The following is a 27,173-nucleotide window of genomic DNA, read 5'->3' on the forward strand; positions in this document are numbered from 1 at the left end:
TATAGCATTCCTTTTCTTTGCAAAGCGGACTAACTTCCTGAAGACATTTTTCAGCCTGTTGTTGCATGTTATATAAGGACTCGGTTCCGCCGCTGACGTCATTTCTGTCAGTCGCTTTGTCTTTGTTCTGCTGAATTGAGCGTGTTTCCTGAGCAGTATGGACAATGAATCAATTTTTACGCCGCCATATAAACAGGCTCATCTCGTGTCGGAACAATACTTCCGTTTCACAATGACGACAAGCATCAGGATTCTCGTGTTAGTAGCTGCGTTCTGTATAGGACTACAGCAAGCGGCAGATTCAGGTATGTTGCCCGCAAATAAGTGAAGATCAATCCTTAATACGCGTTCAGTGACATCTGGAAAGAAGCGGACATTATTCTTCGCCAAAGTTCACTTTTCGCAACTGTGCAGTAGTGCTTACTTTCAACGGTCTTGTAGCATTCTTTTAATTCACCGCAATCATATTATTATTATTATTATTATTATTATTATTATTATTATTATTATTATTACTACAGTGAAACCTGTTCAAATCGTAATCTGAATAATCCGGAATCCTGTCTATTTCGGAACAATTTATTGGTCCCGGCAAAATTCGTATTTATTATGTGTAATTTTTTCTGAATAAAACGGAAACTGTCCAACGCGGAAACGGAAACTGTCTGCTTCTGTTCAAAACGGAAATAATATTTTCGACACACTACTTTAATGTAAACTATATTTTGAAACAGTATGTGCTTTCAAGGAATGTACGAAATACGTAGGTCACTGAGATAAAAACAAAATTGTTGAGGGTGCCAGGGTGTGTTGGCCTGGTGGTCATAAATTTTATTACCCTATTGACTATAAGCAGACGAGTCCCTTCAAAGATGTTCAATGCTTCACCCCTGTATACTGTTGTAGCTGGGTAGAACGTAAGTGTATTTGCGATTTCGTGATTAAAAAAAGGTTGCGTAAAAATGTTGCACTATCATTAACTGATGAAGTAAAAGTTATCGAGGAAAATGAGAAACGAAGAGTATGGAAAATAATGTTTAAATTTAGGAATGGAAAACTCAGGTGTAACTGAACTCTTTAAAAAATAAAGGCCATATCATGAGTGAGAGGCTTGCGGTCAATAATGGTAACACAAAAAGGAAACAGAAAACAACTGGTTACATAGAAATAAATTAACTGTTGTGGGAGTGGATTATTCTTGCTCTTTCAAACATCATCAATTTCTTCACCTATTCTGCAAAGCAAACCATTGAACTGGCAAAGAAATTAGATAATCCAGAATTCAAGGCTTCTAACAGATGGCTCCTAGTCCAACTAAATAATGTGTTGTGATATACAGTACAATATTATAGTATAGTGTTAGATATTAAATTTAGTGTAATTAAAAAACCTTATAGTGTTTAATGAGTGAGTTAGGATACAATTTATACACGAAATAAGATTTTCATCAAGATCATTCACCAATTAAATAAGCGGCAGGAAACCGATTTAATGTCAGTAGTGTTAAACGGAATATTCTGTAATTCCTACAATTTGCAGCATGCCATTTTGTTTTTCATTTATACAAATGATAAAATATTCCATTTCAACTTCACACCTGAATAACACGGAAACCTGTCCACAACGGAAAAAAAATTAGGACCATGTCACTTCCGTCTTGCACAGGTTTCACTGTATTAGCACATTATTCAAATAACATGCGATTTCTCACATCTTCGAATAATTCGTGAGCATGGTATTGATATTCCTTATGAGTTATGACATTATATGCAACAAACAATTAGAAAATCAATATGCAAATACAACATTCAAATAGAACAGTGATGTCAAAGCAAGCGCATTTTTCTGACCTTGACGTCGTGCGCGGGCATCAAGCGCTACGAATGGAAGGAGGAAGGATTATGTATATGAATAAGCAACCTTTTGAGTTAAGAAAAACGGTGCTGCACAAACTTCAGACGAAACGTGAAATTTTATGTCGTTATTTTTATATGGCTTCTTTCTGTTTGATTTACTTATATTGTGTATAAAACAAAAGTACTAACAGCAATTTCTTAAAATTGCAGTTGTATTTTAAACGTTAATAACATAATAAAGAGTTAAGAAGGAATATTCACTTATATTTCATAGTAGTACAACTATACTGTACTAAGTGAATGAAACACATCATTCATAAATAGAAAGAGACTGAGTATGACATGGTAAGTTGGAATTGATTTTGATGGTATATTTAGCGTTAAAAAAGTAATCAAAAACTAATCAAAACAATATTATAGTACAAAGCAAAGTTACCTAGGTATATGTTTTATCTGCAACTAATATTACACAACAAAACTCTTATCTCATTATGCTTTTAAGTTGATTTTGGTGCGCAACTTCCTATCATAAGAATATTAAATTATTTTCTCGAAATTTGTTGAAGCTATAGAGCTGACGTTTTACAACATATGGGCACGTATCTTTTGCTTATGGTGTAACACTAGTTGCTTTGTTAATTCATGTCCTTACAAACATTTTCCATGCGAATATTTTCAAAATTTTCAGTACATTATCTTCAGTAATATACGTATTTACGATAATATATTGGATTCACGAAAACACGGTTTCAGTTCCTATAAGGCTACTAAATAAACATATCTGAAAATTTCACTTTTCTAAAAAAAGTTGAGAACATATTCCTTTTGAACAAAGAGCAAGCATGTGGAAAGTAAGCATTAAAATTAAAACTTACAGTCTTATAATGCACAAATCTACAAATTAACATGGATACAGTTTTAATAAGTTCTCTTCCCTTTATCCATTGAATCAGTGCTGGCCATCCCTGTACATAGCTCGACCAAGCGGCATATACTACCTCTTTCGTCTGTCTCTTTTCTTTCCACTATAAAGCGCTCAGGCTCTCCTGAGCTCTAAAGCGCGCGCTTGCGCCTAAGGACATGACTCAAATAGAGTAATGACAAGTTGAAGTCTTGTTTGGTATACATTGTAACAGGCAACTGCTAATTGTCAAGTAGACAAGAGACACATTGTCTGAAAGCAATACGACTCATATTATAGTCACACCAGACGTACCCGTGCGCTCCGCTGCACCCGTTAGAAACAAATATAAAATAATTACATAAATAAAATAGAACATTTGATCCAGGGAACATTCGTGTTTGATAAAAGGATAAATCGTTTATTATGTTACTTAATTTAAATTGTATTTAAATAATTAAAATGCGATCATTTTGGTCCAGAGACACTCATTTGGTGCAATGACAATTCCTTTAACATGTTTCTTAATTTTTATTACATGCAACCATAGTTTAATGAACATTGACATCATTTAGATTTAATGTGTATGCTTTATTTTACTTGTTATAGGTTTCCATTGAATTATGGTAATAACTTAATTTTAACCCTTGTTTTCTACGTATTCAGTAAATGGCGCTGGCCCACTATGGTTCTGAACCCTTCAAATAACTTAAATTATAATATTATATAATATTACATTACATTATATATTATATTATATTATATTACATTATAAATTATATTATATTATGTTATATTATATTATATTATATTATATTATATTATATTATATTATATTATATTATATTATATTATATTATATTATATTATATTATATTATATTATATTATATTATATTATATTATATACTATATCAGAAGTTACTGTAATATCATTATAGCATTATGTCCATCTAGAGAAGCTACACTTTGCAATGGTGAAATAATAATTAATTATACAAATCGGTTAATTTAGCTTCCGTTATTACTTCATACAAACACAGAAACATTCTCTGTAGGCTATCTTTCATAGCTTTCGATTATTGCTGTCCAAGGCCCCTTATAGACGAAGTCATTTGTTTTTTAATTCATTACACGGCCTTAGATGGCAGTTATTTTAATTTCAAAACTCATTTATCTCATTAAATATCAGTCCTATCAAAATTTTTCACGGAATAAAACTTATCGCAAATTATTTTTAAAGAAAGTTTTGATATGTAACATTTTTCACAAAAATCAATAATAAGCCAGATATTTCGATTTATTTAATTTAGGCCCCCTTATAACCCCCCTTTTAAATAATGTATTTTGAATGTCATATAGCCTAAAATCTAAGTTACAACGAACTTAATTTATATTCTAATTTTGATCGAAATCCGTTCAGCCATTATCGCGTGAAACGCTAAAAAACATTCAGACAGACAGACAGACATAGAAACAAAATTTTCAAAAAAGTGATTTTCGGTTTCAGGGTGGTTAATTATATATGTTAGGACCAATTATTTTTGGAAAATCGAAAATTACCAGAAAATTTTCGGCTACAGATTTATTATTAGTATAGATTAGACGCATAACTTTTTGTAAGATTTTTCTCTAATTTGTAAATATTGTATTTTAAACGTCTTTATAAATAATCACAATATCATGCTTGCAATCTTATCTGCTCGTCCTTCAATGATGCTAATGCAATATACATCTACATAAAGAGAAAATTTGTTGATTTCTTGATGGAAGACACTGCCACCTTTGTCGTTAGAAAATAACTCTGTATGTACAGCCACCCAACACAACTTCTCATAAAAGGTGAGAGTACGTATTAAATCGTAATTTTTCTTGTTCCAGCACACAGCGGAACATCGCAAATGATTGACCTGTCTTCTTCACCTCTCGCGTCATTGAGGAGACCAAGGCGTGAAGCTGACGGAGAAAATGAGATGGTGAGGGACCAGATACATTATTTTTTATTGTAACAATAAATTCATTTTTTTAGCTTTATCTGAAAGACTAATTTCCTATTAATATTTTATTATTACTAATACTATTACATTATATTATTATTCTTATTCTTATTCTTATTCTTATTCTTATTCTTATTATTATTATTATTATTATTATTCTTATTATTCTTATTATTATTATTATTCTTATTATTATTATTATTCTTATTATTCTTATTATTATTATTATTATTATTATTATTAGTACTGCTAATACTACTACTATTACGGTCTATTATTTTCATCTGAAAATGAATGAAGAAGGAATATTTGATTTTTTAATATTGGCTATGTTGTAAATTTAATATTTGAGGAGAAAAATTCGCTCCGGGGCCGGAGATCGAACCCGGGTCCTTGGTTCTACGTTCCAAGCGCTCTGATCACTGAGCTACGCCGAATTCAATCCACAGCACCGGATCGAACTTTCCTCCTTAGAGAATATCGTCGCTTCATAGCTTGTGAACTACGCTTTTAATTTCTTTGAGTAACGCTCCCAACTTTTCGATTCTTGCTCTACACGTTTTCAAATAAACTATACGTGAATTTAAATTCTAAGCTATTAATATTAATTTATAATGACATACAACAAAAAAATTATTTCAGTGTGAAAACTTCACAATGTCCTACTGCATGTAATTAATTGGGAGTATAATATTTTCTTCAACATTTGTGCTCCAATGGCCACAGTAAATAATAATGCTTGACGAGCAATGAAAGAGCAGGGTCTATTACTTTAAAATAATTATTACCTACTACGTAAAATGAAATACTTGTTCGTTTCTTGTTGTTTCGAAATTACTGCAATTTTTTTTTCTTCAAATACTGTACAAAAATCATATTAATAAATTATGTTTTACAACCACTACTTTGTGAAGTACAGACGTGGACAAATTATTAGCAAAATTGAAGATTTTTATTACATATTTTTACAAAATATGATTCTTCAGTTTAGACTACAGATGACATTTTTGCGTATTTCGAAATTATTAGCAAAATTTAAGATTTGTATTGTATATTTTTTTACAAATTTGACTCTTCAATTTGGACTACATTTTATATTTTTGCATATTTACAAATTATTAGCAAAACTGAAGATTTTTGTTATATATTTTTACAGAATTTGACTCTTCAATTTGGACTACAGTTTACATTTTGGGTATTTCCAAATTATTAGCAAAACTGAAGATTTTTATTTTATATTTTTACAAAATTTGACTCTTCAATTTAGACTGCAGTTGACATTTTTGCATATTTACAAATTATTAGCAAAATATGAAGATTTTTATTTTATATTTTTACAAAATTTGACTCTTCAATTTAAACTACAGTTGACATTTTTGCACATTTCTATCTACTGTAATGATAGAAATATGTAAAATTGTCAACTGTAGTCTAAGTTGAAAAGTCAAATTTTGTAAACAGAATTATCATAAAAATCGTCAATTTTGTTAATAATTTGTCCACGTCTGTATAACTGAGTAATCCTAGAGTTTCTTGTATTACAATTGTCAAATATAGGCACTGATAATAACTGTGTTTTTTTCCTTCTGCTAACTATATTTATAATGTCCAAATGCCTATTTAACCCAACCCTAGAAGAGCAGAATAGATTATTGTACACCCCTCCAGCTAAGAACGGGTAAGAGCAACGCTTGATTGATGCACCCCGCACAGACCGGCGATCCGTGCACATAACTGCACATTTCGGGCCGTATTCATAGACATTTTTAGCGCGGGCTTCCGGTGGATGATCAGCGTTTTTCGTATTCATAAACCAGTGTTAGCGATAGCATATGATTTGAATTCTGTACTAGTAACCAGTGGATAGCCGGGGCTAGCTTAGTACGCTCGTAGCGCCTGCTGCGAAATGTCTATGAATACCACCCTAAAGAGTCTGATTTCTGACATACCTGACGAAGAATAAAAGCGACTCATCAGGGTTCCTATCCTTAAAATGAATAACCAGATCAAACCTATCATCCCTAAAAATTTCTGTACTTATTTCTGAAACATCTTGAATTTGTATATACATAATCTTGAACAGTTAATGTCCGCATTATGTTTATACTACTTTAAAGTTAAAAAATTAAGTTTCTACTCCGGGTACCGATATTGAATGTTGTACTACTAGAACAGACTGTTTTCTGAGAGGGATATTCCATATGAAATCGATCAATAAAAAACCTCGCATTTTTTTATACTCTAATTTTTTCCCTACTTATACAAGGTGCTGAGGGGAGTGCATTTTCAAAAATATACTATCGAAAGTCAAACGGTTATAAAAACAAGCCTCTTTCAGCGCTCAGAACCCTGGAACCATTTACTGCAGAACATTGAACGAGAACTCATTTTGAAGCTGACATTTGGTAGGTTATGTTAAGAAGTAATCCTTATTTTTATTGTATACACAGAGAGAAAGATAATCTGATTTTACTTACTTTTAGGCTTTTTGCCAATTTGTAAAAATGTAAAAAAAATATTGAGAAAAAACCTCGCATTATTAAGAGGGATTCGGCATTGTTTGCTTAGTGGCTCGGCAATAAGTTTCGAGGGTATTAAATAGGTTATTTTCACACGCCTAGACTTGAACAGGCGCAGTACCGCACGCACTGGCCGAGAGCTGAAGATAAGCGACCGTTTCGAGTTATTTTACTCCTGTGTTTAAGAAAACCTGTGATAAAGCCAGCACAGCTATGACTGCTAGACGACACATCACATGTTTGTCTCCTGGCCTTGCTTGTCTCGACTACCTACAGTCAGCTGGTTAGTTCACGCGCGTACTATTTATTTTCTTTATTTGATATTTTCAATACTTTCTTATCAACGAACCACCAGTAAAAAAATATGTATTTATTTGTACTTTCAATGCGGAATCTAACCATATATTTTAAAAATATTTTTTCGTGGCCAACGGCGCCTTAATGAAAAAAATCTACATTTCTCCATTTCCATTAAAAGTAAGAAAAACTGTTTACATGTCAATATAAACTTTAAGTTCTTAGCATCAAAATAAAGCATGATTTTGATCATTGGGTTATAGGGTTTCGGAGCCACAACAGTTTAAATTTGCTAATTTTATGAAAATGCAATAAATTGAAATATTATTAATTTAATAGTACATTATGCAACGAGCCTATAATGAAGGTAATTAAGAAGTGAGTATGGATATTTATGAAACGAGCGCAAGCGAGTTTCATAATTTTCACACGAGCTTCTTAATTACCATTATAGGCGAGTTTCATACGACTTTTTATGCTCGACCATATTTCTAACTTGATATTATTAATTTTAATTGTATCTGACCTTCAGCAATGATCCGTATGTTGTGAGATGTGCGCAGACGCGAAAGTATTGATTTTTTCCGAGGAACAGATGTCCACATTGACCTTGCTAGGCCATAAGAACCTACAGAGATAACATTGAAATTAAATTAGACATTGAAAAACGAGATGACAAATTGAATTTATTTCAATATTATTTACAATTAACGCTAATTATTATAGTAACAGAACATAACCTTCTGCGACAGTATTGGATTTCCAGCTTCCGTGACTTTTCGCTAATTCTCTTTCGATTGCATATCCGAGAATAATCGATACTTGCGGTTTTATAACGGTAGAAAGCTGACCTGTCATTGTAACCTGAGTCGTCATTGGCTGAAATACCTGACCTTTAATGAGTAGATGTACTTTAATGACATGCATTAAAGGTCTGCTACCAGGTGTATAATTACTACATTTCGGCATGGTCGAGCATAAACACTATGAAGTTCTGATGCCTCAAACTTTGCACAAAGCATTGTATCACAGTTGTCTACGGACAGAAAATGTTTCATTGTATTTAAAAATTGCAAGGTCAATTTTCTCTATATTTCGGTCGATTTGAGATGGAATAGCCCGAGAAGCCGTTGTACTGGTGAGTGTCCCGTTTTGAGCTTCAGAAGCTCTGGTGACATTAAAAATTACAAAAAATGTGAAATATGCTAAATGAGCAAGCTGTTAGACTCCAATAGCAAGTGTAATCACAACAGCTATGTGGAGCAGCTCACCACACGATATACGTAAGTAAACCTTTCCCTCCTTAGGAGGTCTTAGCTCTTTATGGAAAACAACGCGCTCAATCATTCTTGCTTGCAATCACTTTATGTACAAAACACTTCATTTCTGAAGTAGGCAGAAACGACTCAGTCCTAGTACTCTGTTATTATTTTCAGTTTTGTTGCAATTTTGATTTAAAGAACGGAACAAAGGAGGAAGACGAAGCTGAGGATAAATGTGACAGCGAAGTGAGGAAGAAGCTTGGAATCAAAGAAAGAGGAGCGGAAGGTAAGCTGCTAATATAGAGAGAACCGCGAGTAATGTCATTAATTTCAGGGGGTTATTCTTTGACATGTTTCAAACAAAAAAAATTCAGTACAAATTTGCCTCCTTTTAGAGATAAAAATTGTTTTATATTAAACATTTTGATTAATTAAAATGTATTTCAGTGAAACGTACAGCAGAGTTCGTATAGGTCAGATTCTGTCAGACGCGCTTCCAATTCACTGCGGGCTAAAGCAAGGAGATGCACTATCACCTTTACTTTTTAACTTTTCTCTAGAGTATGCCATTAGGAAAGTCCAGGATAACAGAGAGGGCTTGGAATTGAACGGGTTACATCAGCTGCTTGTCTATGCGGGTGACGTGAATATGTTAGGAGAAAATCCACAAACGATTAGGGAAAACACGGAAATTTTACTGGAAGCAAGTAAGAGATAGGTTTGGAAGTAAATCCCGAAAAGAAAAAGTATATGAGTATGTCTCGTGACGAGAATATTGTACGAAATAGAAATATAAAAATTGGAAATTTAACTTTTCAAGAGATGGAGAAGTTCAAATATCTTGGAGCAACAGTAACAAATATAAATGATACTCGGGAGGAAATTAAGCGCAGACTAAATATGGGAAATGCCTGTTATTATTCGGTTGAGAAGCTTTCATCATCTAATCTGCTGTCAAAATATATGAAAGTTAGAATTTATAAAACAGTCACATTACCGATTGTTCTTTATGGTTGTGAAACTTGGACTCTCAGTTTGAGAGAGGAACATAGGTTAAGGGTGTTTGAGATTAAGGTGCTTAGGAAAATATTAGGGGCTAAGAGGGATAAAGTTACAGGAGAATGGAGAAAGTTACACAACACAGAACTGCACGCATTGTATTCTTCACCTGACATAATTAGGAACACTGAATCCAGACGATTGAGATGGGCAGGGCATGTAGCACTTATAGGCGAATCCAGAAATGTGCATATAGAGTGTTAGTTGGGAGGCCGGAGGGAAAAGACCTTTAGGGAGGCCGAGACGTAGATGGGAAGATAATATTAAAATGGATTTGAGGGAGGTGGGATATGATGATAGAGAATGGATTAATCTTGCTCGGGATAGGGACCAATGGCGGGCTTATGTGAGGACGGCAATGAACCTCCGGGTTCCTTAAAAGCCAGTAAGTAAGTAAGTAAGTAAGTAAGTAAGTATGAAACATTTCATAGCGTGTTTCGGGAAAGCCACTGATTTAATTTCCAACATGATCAGTCAATTTAAGAGAGCAATGTACTATGATAATAAATGTCTGAAATAATTTTAGTTTTGTCCCTTAAATGTACAGAAATTTGATCCGAACAAACGTAACTTTTCGTTCTGAAAGGAATTTTAAAATGTTAATTTGTTCACATCAAATTTCTGCACACTTAAAGAACAAAACTAAAATTATTTCAGACATTTATTATCATAATACATTGCTCTCTTAAATTGACTGATCATGTTGGAAATTAAATCAATTGATTTTCCCAAAACATGCTATGAAATCTAAAACAATTATTATCTCGGAAAAGAAGCAAAAACGGGCAAAATTGTATAAAATTTTCTTTTAAATACTACAAAGAATAATCCTTTGGAATTAATGACATTACTTACCAATCACCCTGTATAAATTTCATCACAGTAGTTTAAGAAACGTTCACTTTCGTTCATTATTTCAGAATACTTGGTCCTCATATTGCCACGTAATGTGAGAATTTAAGGTTATACTGGATCGGAACAAAATTAAGTGCCAACTTAGGGTGCAATACTATTGCAATAAATTTGTTAATAATTTAAATATATATGTTCGATTTATAGCTACATGAAGTTTCATATGTGAATATAAAGCCATACGAACTCAGATTTTTTTAAAGATTCTACCGCTACATCAAGACGACTGTCATACGCTACTTTTTTTTTTTTCAATGTCTGGTTATCAAGAGTAATTCTACACTACACACCAGCTGGAACGAGGCATTTGGGAGGAACTTTGAGAAGATAGGAAGACGAGTAAATTATTAGTAAATGTTTCGAATCGGAAAGGTTCCAAAAGAAACCAATCCTTCACGACGACGATGATAATGATGGTGATGGTGATGATGATGATGATGGTGATGGTGATGATGGTGATGGTGGTGATTGTGATGGTCCTGATGGTGATGATGGTGGTGAAGATGGTGATGGTGAAGGTGATGATGGTAATGGTGGTGATGGTGATGATGGTGATGATAGTGATGATGGTGATGATGGTGATGGTGATGATGGTGATGGTGTTGGTGATTGTGATGGTGGTGATGGTGGTGGTGATGATGATGGTGATGGTGGTGATGGTGATGATGATGGTAATGGTGGTGATGGTGATGGTGGTGGTGATGCTGATGATGGTGACGATGGTGATTATTGTGATGATGGTGATGATGGTAATGATGATGATTGTGGTGATAGTGACAGTGTAAGTGATGGTGATGGTGACGATGATGATGGTGACGATGATGATGGTGACGATGATGATGGTGATGGTGATGATTGTGATGGTGGTGATGGTGATGATGGTGATGATGATGGTGATGGTGGTGATGATGTTGATGATGGTGATGATGATGATGGTGGTGATGATGATGGTGGCGATGATGGTGATGATGGTGATGATGATGGTTATGATTATTATGGTGATGGTGGTGATAGTGATGATGGTGATGATGATGGTGGTGATGTGATGATGATGGTGATGATTATGATGGTGATGATTATGATGGTGATGGTGATGATGGTGATGATGATGGTGATGGTAACGATGATGGTGATGGCGATAATGATGGTGGTGATGATGATGATGATGATGATTGTGATGATGATTGTGATGATGATTGTGATGGTGATGATGATAGCGATGATGATGGTGATGATGTGATGGTGATGGTGATAATGGTGATGGTGATGATGGTGATGGTGATGGTGATGATGGTGATGGCGATAATGATGGTGATGGTGATGATGATTGTGATGGTGTTGGTGATGATGATGGTGATGATTATGATTATGATGATGATGATGATGATGATGATGTGTAAACGTCATCACAGTTTCAAATTGCTCCCATTTCGGCCATTTATATATTAAATTTAATCTTGGAGATGGACGTAGGTAAAGGAAGAGGTTCATATTCCAATATTAAAACCTCGTCTCTCGACTAAATTTAAATGCTGTAAGCTACACGATTTTGAATTAAATGATGGTACTTCACCTGATATTTCTATTTCTTACTGTAATGTAAGTGAATTCTACTATGAACGAAGGTTGGCCTCGATGGTGCAGACGGTATAGTGCCCGAGATTGCGGGTTCGATTCCGGCTCAGGTCGATGGTATTTAAGTGTGCTCATGTCAGTAGATTTACTGGCATGTAAAAGAACTCCTGCGAGACAAAATTCCAGCATATCGGCGACGCTGATATAACCTCGGCAGATGCGAGCGTCGTTAAGTAAAACATAATTTAATTTTAAACTTAGGAATTATGTCGGTACAAACAAAAATATGAGATGACCTGACTTTTAACGTTTATTCCAGCACAAGAGAATACCAAAGACACAAATGATGGTCAAGAATATGAACTTCCCGAGAATTACGCTGTGGTAAGTAGCTGCAACCACAGGGAACGCCAAGAAAGCAAGTGTTAGAGTGAGTTCACTAGCGTACGTGCAGGTCCTATGTATTTTTCACAGATGTAAGATCATTATGTTTGCAGTATGAAGGAAACTTACTAATTATTGTGTCTCTAACTCCGTTACAAAGTGTTATGTTATTCTTAATTTTGTAAGTGAGGCATTCTTTTAAGTTATTTTGTTCGTTTAGCTATGGTTTTAGCCTCTGTACTTGTATCCATTCAAAATCCTTCCTTAAGCGTTAATAATTTCCAAAAATAAGAATACGAGGCTCATCCAGAAAGTAAGTTTCCCGATTTTCCCCCTTGAAATTAAACGTAATTAGCCGTGTCAATTGCGCATGCGTAACAGATCTATAACGTATCAATCATATGCCAGCCGGACAGGTCCCGCCTGGTGCCAGTAGCGTGGCAGCAGTGGTCCGAAATGAAAGCTCTTATTCCTTCTCCCGCCGCCTGCGAGGTTCGGTCGATGATAAAGTTCTTTAATGCACAAAGCATTGCGCCAATTCAAATTCATCGGCAGCTCTGTCAGGTCTATGGGCCGAACAAACAGTATATATCTCTCTCTCCCCTCTTTCCCTCTCCCTTTCCCTTTCCCTCCCTCCCTCCCCCTCCATCGCTCCCTCTCTCTCTCTCTCTCTCTTTCTCCTCAAGAAATTCCTGTCCTCCGGTGCGCGTTTTGGCAACGACGAAGAGCTGAAGACGTCTGTCACACGCTGGTTCCATTCACAGGCGGCAGAGTTCTACGACAGAGGAATACAAAAGTTGATCCCACGATACGACAAGTGTCTCGATTCTGATGGTGGCTATGTTGAAAAATAGCTGAAACATTGCTGTACCTGTTGCCAATAAATGTTTTCCTGAAAGTGTGTGTTCTTTTTTTTTTAATAGGGAAACTTATTTTCTGGGTGCGCCTCGTATACTTTATTAAGTTGTACAAATATTATATAAATTATATAATTGCACGAACTGCTCACGACATTGAAGTCTCGTTTATTTTTCAGTGCATGGAGGAATGCCTCTTTAAAGTATTTAAGGCGGTAAGTAGGCTGGAATTTGGTTAATTGAAATGTTCAACATGGAACCAAAATATCATAAACTATAAAATAATGGTAGTTTTTAATTTGGAACTATCTGCAATTGTAGGCGGATAGCAATGGCAATGTCATCCCTGACGAAGCATTAAAACAAGTAAAGTTAGCCTTGATCCTTGAAGACGAGAAGATATGGAATGGGGTTCAAAATGAATGCGGCAAAGGTAACTTACTAAAAAATATGAGTTATTTAAAGTTATGCAACAGAAGTACAGGGATATCATTTTATTTTTACTTGCATTTTTATTGTATCTGCATTTCTGAATGTACTTCACTCTCACCCCTTCACTAATGTCCTTGCTCCCGACAGACACACAAACTTACGGCCGCTGTTGCATTCGAAGTCTTCAAGCAGTGAAGTAAACACTGCAGTGTATAGTGTGTTTCATAAATATGATTGCGTTTTCTATAGAAGAAAGAACCTATATTAATAATATCGTACTAAAAAATTATATTCAAGAAAGGATAAATTCAATTTCAGAGAATATGCTTCAAAATGTTTTTAATAATATGCGAACTGAATTGAAGCCTGCATTGTAATGAACGGCAACCATTTTCACCAACTTGTTTAAAAATTCAGTTCAGCTTTTTTTGAATTGAGGTGGCTAGAAGCAAAGGAATGCTAGTGACATTTGTAATAACATGAGTTAAGTGCATCCAGTGTAAGCTAAAGTATCTCAAATTTAAGTGGCAAAGGGATATTTTAATCGCATCACACATTAAAATTTAAATAAAAATTTCACCGATTTTACAAAAGCTTAAATATTTAAACCCCATTTTCTCAAAAGTAACTTAAGTACACTTACAGCCCTTTACTTATGTCCCCCTCAATTTAAATGCACTCTCTATATTGTATGTTAACACCAATAACTAATATGCTAAATAAAGTAGACATTACATAACGAACATAGCCGCCTGAAAAGTTGAGTTTTTGAAGAAAAAAAATGTTACTACTCTACTGTATTTTAATAAATTCCGTAAAAGTGATGATCAAACTGAAAATCGTAATATCGTATTTCCCTACAACATAAATGGATACACTACTTTTCTCTCCTCCTATACCTAGTAAAATGATTTGTTTACATATTGCACTAGTAACATCAAACTCCTGCAATGGAAGGGGGCAACAGTGTTTCCGAGTATAGCCAGGTTAATGTTAAAAATGTTGGTAAAAATAAAGTGATGTCCCTGTACAAAGTTAACGTTATTCATAGCAGAAAAAGAAGTTAGTGATTATGTTTCCAGGAGCTGGAAGTCTGAAATATGATATTGGGTATGTGAACCTTGAGTTGCAATGAGTGCCTGGAAACTTTCTTCTGAAGTCATTTCCTGATATCCATCAAACATATATTGTTTGTATTAAACTATCTTGTTCGAAATATCTAAAAAATAACTCCCTGAAAAACACGCTTTCAAACGTTTAATATACAACAGTTTTTATCTCGGAAAGGAAGCAAAAACGAGCAAAATTGTACTAAACTTTTTACTTCAAAATATCTGAAAGAATAACCCCCTGAAAAAACCGCTATGAAATGTTTTATTCATACAATTTTTATCTCGGAAAGGAAGCAAAAACGAGCAAAATTGTATTAAACGGTTTTGTTCGAAATATCTCACAGAATAACCGCCTGAAATTAATGACAATACTTACCGTTGACTCTGTATGTCATGGCGGCCCTTGATATTCCTGTGTTCGGTACCCCCTTCATCATTATCCTTTCCTTCCTATCTCTATCACTATCTGTACATCTTAATAAATACTTAGTTTAGTAATAAAACTTAATACAAGATATACCCCTTGTCATTTGCCTTCACCGCACCTGAAGTTTTATAGTTCCTTCCTTATCATCTGTATTCTTATATTTTCATACTTACGTCTTTATTATCCATCATCCCGAAAGAGTTCTTCCACTATTACAGACAGTTCAATACAATCCCATAAATTAATTTTTTTAATTCCTCTGTCCCTCTCAGTTCATCATAACTACACTCTCTTAATACTTCTCTTGCACAACTTGTCCAGTCTACCTATTAATGCCATTTCATTCTTATTCTTCTAGATCATCTTTTGTCCCCTCAAAATATCCCTCGTTTTTCTTCCTCTTTTACTGTAACATCACTATATTAGAATATTCGATTTGATATCCAGTTTCTCTTTAGTTCCTGTTATTTTTTTAATACATTTCCACAAGCTATGTTCAGTTAGATATAGTCATACTGTCCTAGCCTACGCTTTTCCCTATCTCTTCAAATGTACAGTGTGTCCACATGAGACCTTTACAATTTCAGGAGTAAATAATTTATTTAGACACGATATCTGAACGCGGTTTTCTGCATGTTAATCAGAAACTGTCAAAGTTCTTATGGGATTTTTTTTTTTTTTTTTTTGGATTGTTGAAAATGCGTTTTCTGTTTTTGGTTGCAGGTGTGAATTTTGGTGAAATCAGAAATTGAAAGAGGTATAGATACCTCATAAGATGGTACAATGTACCCATGTAGCCTGGTTTATAGAGACACGATCAGTAAGCTCTAGTAAGTCCATTCTCAGGGAACTGAACTTGGCGCGTTCGACTGTCCACAAAGTCCTTTACAAGAATCTGGAGCTGTTCGCGAACAAAGTTGAGCCAGAGCAAGCTCTTCAGCCAGATGATCGTCCACGCAGCACAGCATTTCCTGTCGATATTCTGGCTAGAATTGATGCCGAGGAAGGTTTTCTTGCACATGTCCAATGCCCTCCACACGTGTGCTTTTCCACCAACTGCCCTTCTGCCCCAACACACTCCCACTCTCTATAAATTTTCGGTGTCACGCCCGAATTATTGTCCGTGATGACAGTTTTGTTGCATATTGGGTCCGGACGTGAATCTGATCGTGTCTCGATAAACCAGGATACACATTGTGCCATGTCCTGAGGTGTCCACATCTTCCATTGTCATATTTCAGATTTCACCAAAATTTACAATCCAATACACTCATTTTAACAATCCAACAAAATTCCCATAAAACTTTGTCAGTTTCTGAAAACCACATTCAGATATCTTGTCTCAATAATTATTTGTTACTTACACCTAAAGTTGTAAATGTTTTATGTTGACACCCTGTATATCATTGCATATATTTTGCTATACAATGTACAGGGACATCATTTTATTTTACTAACATTTCTAATATTAACCTGGCTATACCTTTGGATCAACGATTAAGAACCGGAAACACCGTTTGCTACGACCTCCCACGACTGGAGTTCGATGATACTGGCGTAATATACAAACAAATCACTTTACTAGGTATAGGAGGGAAGAAAAGTAGTTCACCCATTTACGTAAACTAGGAAATATCGCGATTTTGAGTTTGATTAGGTTTTTGTACAGTACTGTATTAACAATGCGTGTTTTTACTCACAAACTGAGCTTTCCATGCGGATGTATTCATTATCCAGTGTATATTATGCTGTCTACAACACATTAGCGTACAATATAGAGAATGAAGTTAAATTGAAAAATAATCATAATATATTTATTTAAACACATTTTTCAAAATGGTGGCCGTTCATTTCAATACAGTGTTCAGTTCTTTTGTGCATATTATCGTACTATAGACAATTGTACGTAATTCCAATTACCAGGTTCGTACTTCGTATCAGTAACTCATGTTGAAATAATTCTCTACCTACTCTATAAAAGAGACCTTACGTACTGTAAATTCAATTTTCACTTCTGTCCGGTCCGAAAAGATAAAATTACTCAGACATGATATGTATTGTCCGTCCAAGTAGCAGCGTCGTAGAAAGGGAGGAAATCACGTGACAGTTAATTACCTAACGAGGCCCTTTTATTTAAGTTATTTTATACAATTGCATGGGTGAATATTACGTAGACGTCCAATTCCTAACAGAAATTAATGTTCTCAGAAAATAGCTAAGACAACCCAGCCACTAGCATTTACAGAGAGGCGAATAGAAGCAGGTGGGGGAAACCGGGATGCGATGTAGGCAAATGGAAAATGGTTCAATATTGAAGGCTCTTTAGTCACTGGAAAACGCGAACATATTTTTGGAACGTTGTGTTTACTATGACCGTAAGGCTACTATGACGGTATTTGCGGTGTTGGATCTGTGTGGAGGACGGTTGAACTTCATTAGTAGAAGGGGTGGAAGTGAAGTACATTAAAAAACTCAGGTACAATAAAAATTGAGGTAAAAATAAAATGATGTCCCTGTACAAAGCCGTCTCTAATTGTGAAATTGATATGACAAACTTCTGTAATGTTCTAGAAATGTTTATTATATTCAATTCAATTAACTCATAAGAGTCTGAAGGGTGTTCCTCTAAGTGGTGATAAACTTTTACTGCATTTTATCGTATGAGTATGATCAAACTAATTACTATTCTAACAAAAATGAACACTTGATTATTATTAGAGAGTCTCGAACATTCTTGGTCCGCTAAATGGCTAACGTCATGTTGACGTCAATAGTGACGTATGTTCACGTTCGTAAAACATTGGAAAGAATCTTAAGGGATCTGTGCACATAGGGCTCTATTATAGATATTTCCAGCTCCTTTAAATATTTAACATGTCGTAGCTTGTATGATTGTCAATCAATCGCGCTGGATGTTTTTTTTTTAATTGATAGCTTAATGTCTAAGGAAAGCATAGGACCAAATTCGAAATGAAAATCCTTTTTTTGAAAAGTGAGGAAAAAACACTAACTTCGATGTTACCAGTTCAGAACAGAGATTTATACCTTCTAAAGTTGGTAAGCGGCAAACTTTTTTATTTTTCACTTTATATAGGGGTCAAACAGCGTATTCCGAATCTCACCGGACAGGTGGACAACAATGACATCACACTGCAGCGAAATAGGAACAAAACTGCTGGAAGGATCGATGGCTGTCATGTCGACTGTATAAGTTGTTGTCTGTGCTACGCTAGCAAAATTTTGCGAAATTTCCGTACTGCCATCTCGTTCAAAGAAGAGAGATCATAAATAATTTATTTCTTGAACCGGTAGTAATAACTGGTCCGTTGACATGTTCGCTCATAAGCCATTAACATATTGTTTTTACGTTGTGCTCATTACAAACAATACAGCAGAACACACCGCCATGACACAACAGTGCACCATGTCATTTGTCTGCTAATTCCCGCCCTTTACAAGAACCAATCAGATTCACTGATGGCGGTTGATGGAGACTGCCACCACCTCTGCAAGCTGATGGCACCGGTGCGACACCGGTGGAGCATCAATGACGTCATCGGTGGAATTCGGAACACCGTGATGCCATCGGATTGCTCAGCGCTGAGATTCGGAATACGCTCAAAGCGAGAGAAATGTTGAGAAAGAATGGAAATTACTTTTAAAAGTGGTCGCTACTCAAAATCTTTACTAGATTCCGAGTTGCGGTGAGTTAAAAAAGGAGCATTTTCGCTTGGTGGAGTACTCACGACTCATCTTTTTGTCTGTTGGAATCTCAACGGAAAATTCTTTTCTGAGCTTTCTTGTACTTCTCATTTAATAATTTATGCATCTTGAGATGTTCTAAGTAGATGAACATCGTCCACAGTGGTAAATCTCAAACGACATGTCATGTTTAAACATCGAATTAGGTCTACGGTAAACTTCGTTCACGTCCCCGTTATATGGCTAGAGATAGCGGGTCCACTATTAAAATAACGTGAGGTGAATGGCTCTGATTGGCTCTTTCATCAATGACGTCAACATAGCGTTAACGTTTAGGGTACCAGTAATGTGCGAAAACTCTGCATTGCTCGATCACAGAAATTAATGTCAGTAATATATATTATGTCAGTAAAAACAGACTCCGAGCAGAATAGCGTGTGCAACAGACAGAGCAACCAGTACCTCGACTGCGCGCTGGACTTCATTGAAATGGTGAGTAAACATTCGCATGCATGATTCATTTACAGAATGATAGTTACAGTTAATCTTTTAGTACTTTGATTTTTATTGTATTTGTAAATTTAATATTAATTGTAATTATAATTCTAATTTATTCTTAATATTGTAGTTGTAATTCCCTGGTACAAGGGAAGGGAAGGCCTGATGGCCTTATCTCTATAAGATTAAATAAATCAATAAATAAATAAATAAATAAATAACTAGATAAATAAATAACTAAATAAATAAATAAATAACTAAATAAATAAATAAATAAATAAATAAATAACTAAATACATAAATAAATCACTAAATAAATAACTAAATAACTAAATAAATAAATAAATAAATAACTAAATAAAAAAATAAATAAATAACTAAATAATAAATAACTAAATAAATAACTAAATAATAAATAGCTAAATAAATAAATAACTAAATAAATAACTAAATAATAAATAGCTAAATAAATAAATAACTAAATAAATAAATAACTAAATAATAAATAACTAAATAAATAAATAACTAAATAAATAAATAAATAAATAACTAAATAAATAACTAAATAAATAAATAAACTAAATAAATAACTAAATAAATAAATAAATAACTAAATAAATAATTAAATAAATAAATAAATAACTAAATGAATAAATAACTAAATGAATAAATAAATAAATAACTAAATAAATAAATAAATAAATAACTAAATAAATAAATAACTAAATAAATAACTAAATAACTAAAATAACTAAATAACTATATAAATAAATAACTAAATAAATAACTAAATAAATAAATAAATAACTAGATAAATAAATAAATAAATAACTAAATAAATAAATAAGGAAATAAATAAATAACTAAATAAATATATAAATAAGTATATAAATAAATAAATAAATAAAGAAGTAAATAAGTAAATAAATAAATAACTAAATAAATAAATAAATAACTAAATAAATAAATAAATAACAGCATTGCGCATTCAAATGTTTCTAGAGGGGAGTGTGTTTGTTGGAGGTATATAGTATGTTTTTAGGAGGGAAATATGTAGCCAATGTTACTAAAATTGAACATACGTTTAAAACTTAAGAAGCGATGTAATGTACGTTAAGTTGTTATTCCAGTGAATGTCTCTAGTTGAACAAGTCAAGTAGCCTGTCCCCATTTTCTGTTAGTTCGTTTAATTTCGTTTATCTATAACTTAGAAGCAGATAATGTTCGACATACACTAACTAAATGTATTTCAATTTTTACAGTATTGCCCGGCAGATAAACAAGTCAAAGGTAAGAAACAAAATACAGCACTTGTATGTGTGCAACACTGTAGCTACTGCATTTTAAATTTTAGTGTAACACACAGTGAACGATTACAAAATAATATAACTTCTGAAGGAAAAATAAGTACTTGTATCAAAAGAAGAAGAAGAAGTACAATTGAGGAGCGTTTTTGCAAAAGTCGATACATGCAGAAATCAAGATTTTATAGAAATTACACTAAGTGACAGGATCTATCGAGTTTTGAAAAAACCTAGAAGGTTTGGTAGTCTCTACATACGGTATGAATCAAGTTTTGGTAAATCTCATTTCATAGATCGATTCCGGAGGTAGAAAACATACGATATACATATGTAACTCACTTTAAAAAATTTCTGCATCTATTGACTTTTGCAAAAACGCTCCTCAATTTTGTGTAATTTCAGTTATACTTTTGCAAGCACCAAACCCTGCATAACCTCAGTATAAATGTCTCAGTTGACGACGTTCCTAAAATCTCAAATCTCACTGATATTGAAATCATTAAACTCCTTGCTGAATTCTAGAGGTTTCTGTCAGAAGTTATCACAATAGTAGATAGCGAGAGTCGCTATTAATTTTCAGCAATCAATAAAATTTTGTCTCTCTTTTGTTGGTAAATTATTTCTTCTATCTGTTATAAAACGACTACAAGCCAGAAAATATCTTCTCAAAGAGTAAAAGAAAAGCAAAGAAAGAAAGGAAATTTACTTATTAATGGTGAGGCAACTAATTTAACTATGGCAACACTGTAGCCTACTGCGTGCATCGGTAAAACTTCAGCATAATTGTGGAACAGAAATACGCAAAAGAAATTGAAATAAAGTTCTATAAAGATTAACTGATGTTGGATTCAAAACTCTCGAAGTTAAAGGAACAAGATGAGACTAAAATAAATGAATAGAGATAAAAATGCTATCAGCCAATCCACGCAACTGGGAACTCCAATGAAAAAGTCTTTTTCAGAAATATTTCTTTATTATTAGCGTAAAGCATAGATAAGGCTGGAAATATAAATATTTTAATGTTTTATTTTCAAAAGGAAGATAGTTTATGGATATTGAATATAAGTGATCTTGTCTAGGTAATGGGTACTTTTTGTTTCCCTAAGTTTGCAGCACTTACTCATAGAGAGATCAGCTGTTAAGGGGAGGCAGAGGTGAAATTTTGAACAAAACTGAAGAAAATTTGTTTTTTTTTTCCAATTTTATTACCTTTATACACTATATTTTCATATTCCGATGTTAGTTTTTGATTTCGTTCCCTTTAAAGTATGAAATTAAAACCAAGATAACTGTATTACTGTATTATTCCCAGAATAAACTAATACTTATCATTATTTATATACCTTCTCTGAACTTATAAATAAAAAGAAATATTCAAAATTTCTTACAATATGGTGCACGGAGGATTTTATATCAAACGATATAAAGTTTTATAAAATTATTAATATTTACAGAACTATTGTACTTAGAAAGTTGAAACTTGGTATGTCCATTACTAATAACATACTTAGTATCCATGATCAATTTTAAAAAAATCGGATAAATTTGGGGATTTTGAAATATTCACCTCTGCCTCCCCTTAATGTATGTTTTTCAAGGAGCGATTGTTGAAGAAATATTTTGAGAGTTGCACTGTTAATTCCAGAGCTCCAAGATTAACGAAATTTTACTCTATACTAGATTCTTTCTATCATTTGTTTCATTTAGTTTGAGTTAATAACAATTAGCAATCTTACAGTTCAAGTCAATATTTTGACTTAGAAATGTCACAGTTGTTTTGAAACTGGAAAAATGAAGAATATTAATTCATCTGTAATATCTGTGACAAAATGTGTGTAACATCCCTGGCATGGAAGAAACGGCTATGAAATATTTACCGATTATGATTTTGAGACTTATGAGATTTGTACAGCTTTCACATAGACACTATGAGAATGCATCTCTTTTTGCTTGATGCAGAGACCTGAGTTTTACACTTTTTGTTAATAAGACGTGAAGTGAGTTCACAAATCTTGTAAAATCTATGACGGAATCTTTTCTTTATTTTATGCAATAATAATAAATTGGGTTCAACAACTTTTTTTCTATAAAATGATACAGTTCTTCTAAATTTATTCTAATAATAAAATTTGACAAAAGTAATTTCATTTTCAATATATTGAGTTTGAAAATAGCAAAAATGTAACATCCGTGACAACTGAAATAGCTGTACGGTCAGTTAAATTCTGTACAAAGTGCAACATCAGGCAGAACCTCGAAAAACTGTGTAAAACTTATCTAGTAAAATGTGAAATATACGAATACTAAAAGTAAATGATAGGCAATTAAAAATAAAGGAGAAATGAAGTCGAAACAAATATTAAGGTCGTGTCTCAAAGGTACATTTACAGCTCAAGTGAACTAGACGTTGACTAAATAGTCGGATGTAACATTGTTAATGCCTGTTTACATTTTTTTTAATATTGTAAAATTTCAGGTCATTATCTTTTCAACATATTTCGATTATAGATAGGAAAACGAAATTTGATGTAGCCTAGGTATATTTCGAACATCTTTTAAACTTCTACATCTTTCTACGTTTCTTTTTTAGGGTCTGAGGAAATTACCATTCAGTTCATAAACCTGAGAATCATGTTTCAGGAATTCTTCGCTAGGAAATTGTTCACAGCTGATAACTGCAGATGAAACTGCATTAATTCTCAATTTAATGCTATACTGTAATGTCATGGTTTTTATAAAAAATATTCTGTGAAGCAGGTCAACATTCCAGCATACATGTCCAAAGCTCTCTAGTGTGTGGTATACAAGATAAGGCTGGTTCACAATAAACCGGGAACGAGAACCTGAATGAAAACGAGAAGCAGAGCACGTCAATATGAAAATTTTTGATTCACAATAAACCGAGAACGTAGACGACTATGCATATCGATATGTATGTCAATAACGATATGTAAAGTCGATATTACGCATTCTGATGTTAGTTGTGTATAATTGACCAATGGCGTTCTCTCATGAGTACAAGGCAGCGAAAATAAACACAGGTTAACCAACTTCGAAATTTCAACTGAAACATTTCATTAGGTACGGTACTATAAATATGCCCATGCATCTTTATTATCACAACCTATTTTAAGTCTACCATAACGTAAAATAACTAGAGACGAAATATTTGTAATAGAACAAAAATAAACACAACAGTAGTTATTGAATTGAAGCATGAATATGTAGTGTGTACTACAACCAATACAGTAATAAAGTATGATTCGCTTACGATCGGTGTTCAAAGATGCAGCTATTGGAAGCCACGTATTTTCCGTCACTTTCTCATCTTTATGCGAGGCACGCCGCTTATCATAAACGTGAGGATTTTCCTCAACACTCAATATTAGAATCTCATCAAATAAAACTTGCTCCATGATGCACAGCACAGAACAAAATAATGCATAGGTTATGTCACGGTCTTCTTGCTACAAAATATACGACAAAATAGCTTTCAGATGGCAATAGAATGAATCTAGTGGGCTGTGATCGGAAACGTGAACGCCAAAGTTGAAACTTGGCCAACTCTCCGTTCCCGATCCCGGGCTCCTGCAAGCTTTTCGTTAATTGTGAATGCTCACATTTAAATGTATACATTTTAACAATTTTACCATTTCGTTCCGATTCTCGTTTCCAGTTTATTGTGAACCAGCCTTTAGTTAGTTTCTAGTCACTACCTTGCAGTGTAGACTTAAGCTTTGGGATACGGCCTAAGTAGAAGACGTGATGTGGATAAACTTGTTTTGGTACAATACTCCTATCGAAACTGGTTCTACACCGTGATTAAGGAAATTTATTGTTGTTACTAATTTCAATTAAAAATATAAATATAATATTTAGTATTTCATGATTACAAATTATTTATAATAAAAGAACGTTCCCAAATTATCATGTTTAACGTCGCACATGGTTAAATATCACAAAGATATACTCGCACTCAACCCAGAAAGTGGCTATTTGTGTCACTATTGAAACACTCGTGTTTGACACGACCCTCTGTATTTTTTTTTTCTGACGTGGATACCAAATGTAAACATACTACGTTCTACTTCTTCCATCATAGTACTCGGTTACTCTTTGACGTAAGAAGTCTGTCTCTATGGCATCGTAAGATGTGAAGCTTCTCACTTGTTCCTCTTAAAACAACTAGAAATGTCATCCAGACACTAATGGAAAGAACATTTACGCTCTTTATAAAAACTGCTATCACCTTACATTTGTATTGAAGCAACCCGTATTGGTCACTTTTTTTATTACTGTTAAATATTCTTTGTTCCAGACCCTACTTGCGATGACCGGAGAGTGGCACTTCGGAAGAAATACAACGTGGAATAGACTCGTAACTAAGGTGCAATGATGTAACCTGCATAAGTGACAACATCCATGCCAAGAAATATTTAGCTCATTTATGTTAAGGCAAAGGTTTTGTAATTACCTTGTAAATTGTCTGTCTGAACTTCATTAAATATCTTAATTCTAAAGTAATAACATTTCAAATTTTGTAATAATTGTCACAAAAGTTCTTAAGGATTCACGGAAGTTTAGATACTGTAAATATAAACTAAACAAGGTATCTTGGTTAGGATATAATTTGAATTTCATATAGGTTACCAGAGTTTCAGAATATAAATAAGAAAGAATTGCAACATTTAACTCCAGAAAATTACGAAGAACTTCTAAGACAGAGAGAGTTCTGTGAGCTTCATCTCAGACCATATACTAGCACCTTAAAGCACAGGGCAGGTCTTTCACTGCAAACCCAGAATTCTCCAATCTTTCCTATATTCTGTCTTCCTTTTCGTTTCCTCATATGATCCAAATATCTTAATGTCGTCTATCATCTGATATCTTCTTCTGCCCCGAACTCTTTTCCCGTTCACCATTCCTTCCAGTTCATCCTTCAGTAGGCAGTTTCTCCACAGCCAGTGACCCAGCCATTTCCTTTTTCTCTTTCTGATCAGTTTCAGCATCATTCTTTCTTCACCTACTCTTTCCAACACAGGTCCGTTTCTTATTCTGTCTGTCCACTTCACACGTTTCATTCTTCTCCATATCCACATTTCAAATGATTCTATTTGCTTCTATTCACTTCGTTGCAATGTCCATTTTCTGTCCCATACAATACCACACTCCACATAAAGCACTTCACTAGTCTCTTCCTTAGTTCTTTTAAATTTATGTTAGAGAAATGAATCTGTAAGAATTACAATAACAGAACTGAGAATACTCTATATTAATTTGTAATTGTTTAATTCATTACTCTACGACTCTTTATCTACTGCTATGGCTATCTAGCGTCTGAGTGTGATGAAGGTGGTAATGCCAACCAAATGAGTCCAGAGTCCAACGCCGCAAGTTACTCAGCATTTGCTCTTACTGGGTTGAGAGAAAGCCCCGGAAATAAATCTCCTCTAAATAACTTTCCTAAACAGGATTTGAACCCGGGTCCGCTCGTTTCGAGGTCACACATCCTAACCGTTATTCATGTTACGGTACTATTTCATTATTATTAATAGTTGCAATGATAATAATGTTCAGCAAGTCTGGCGACTGATGTTAGCTATTAGAGATGCCGGCGTGCTGTAATCTTGTCGGGCTAGCATTTTTTAACGGTACCGGTGGTTTTTATTCCCTATTTTTAGGTCTGTATGTCCAGATATTTCACGTCCCATACCACAGACACACATGTAGTGTCATTTCATGGAATTTTTGTAATCAAGTTAAAAGGTTATATGTTAAGTATATTGTAATCTCTGAAGTAAACTAACCTTATTTTGTTTATTTTGGTACATGCAAGATCATGTGTTCTTCAGGCATAGCACTACTAGATCTACTAAATAAAAATTTAGAGCAATTCTTGTGCATATACTTAAACTGACAATTGTTATATGAGAAGCATTTATTTCAAACTATAGATAAGAACCGCTGTATGTATGTATGTTCCCAATACAAATCTACACGCTTTGGCCGATATATGCCAAAGTTTGCACGTATAACCTTCATAACCAGGAGAAGAACACAGGCTATACTAAAATTGTTAA

General features: G+C 33.8%; 1 protein-coding gene across 1 annotated transcript; it reads left to right on the plus strand.

Annotated features, from left to right (window-relative positions):
- Positions 1-163: 163 nt before the first annotated feature.
- Positions 164-25,620, plus strand: LOC138696974 (uncharacterized). The gene is made up of 9 exons (XM_069822519.1): positions 164-305; positions 4,638-4,732; positions 9,006-9,117; positions 12,697-12,761; positions 13,798-13,833; positions 13,940-14,051; positions 19,701-19,783; positions 21,052-21,079; positions 25,412-25,620. The coding sequence occupies exons 1-9, from the start codon at positions 233-235 to the stop codon at positions 25,465-25,467; spliced, it is 660 nt and encodes a 219-aa protein (XP_069678620.1). The 5' UTR covers positions 164-232; the 3' UTR covers positions 25,468-25,620.
- The last annotated feature ends 1,553 nt before the right edge of the window (positions 25,621-27,173 follow it).

Source organism: Periplaneta americana, chromosome 3 (assembly GCF_040183065.1).
Source record: "Periplaneta americana isolate PAMFEO1 chromosome 3, P.americana_PAMFEO1_priV1, whole genome shotgun sequence".
Taxonomy (NCBI): Eukaryota; Metazoa; Arthropoda; class Insecta; order Blattodea; family Blattidae; genus Periplaneta; species Periplaneta americana.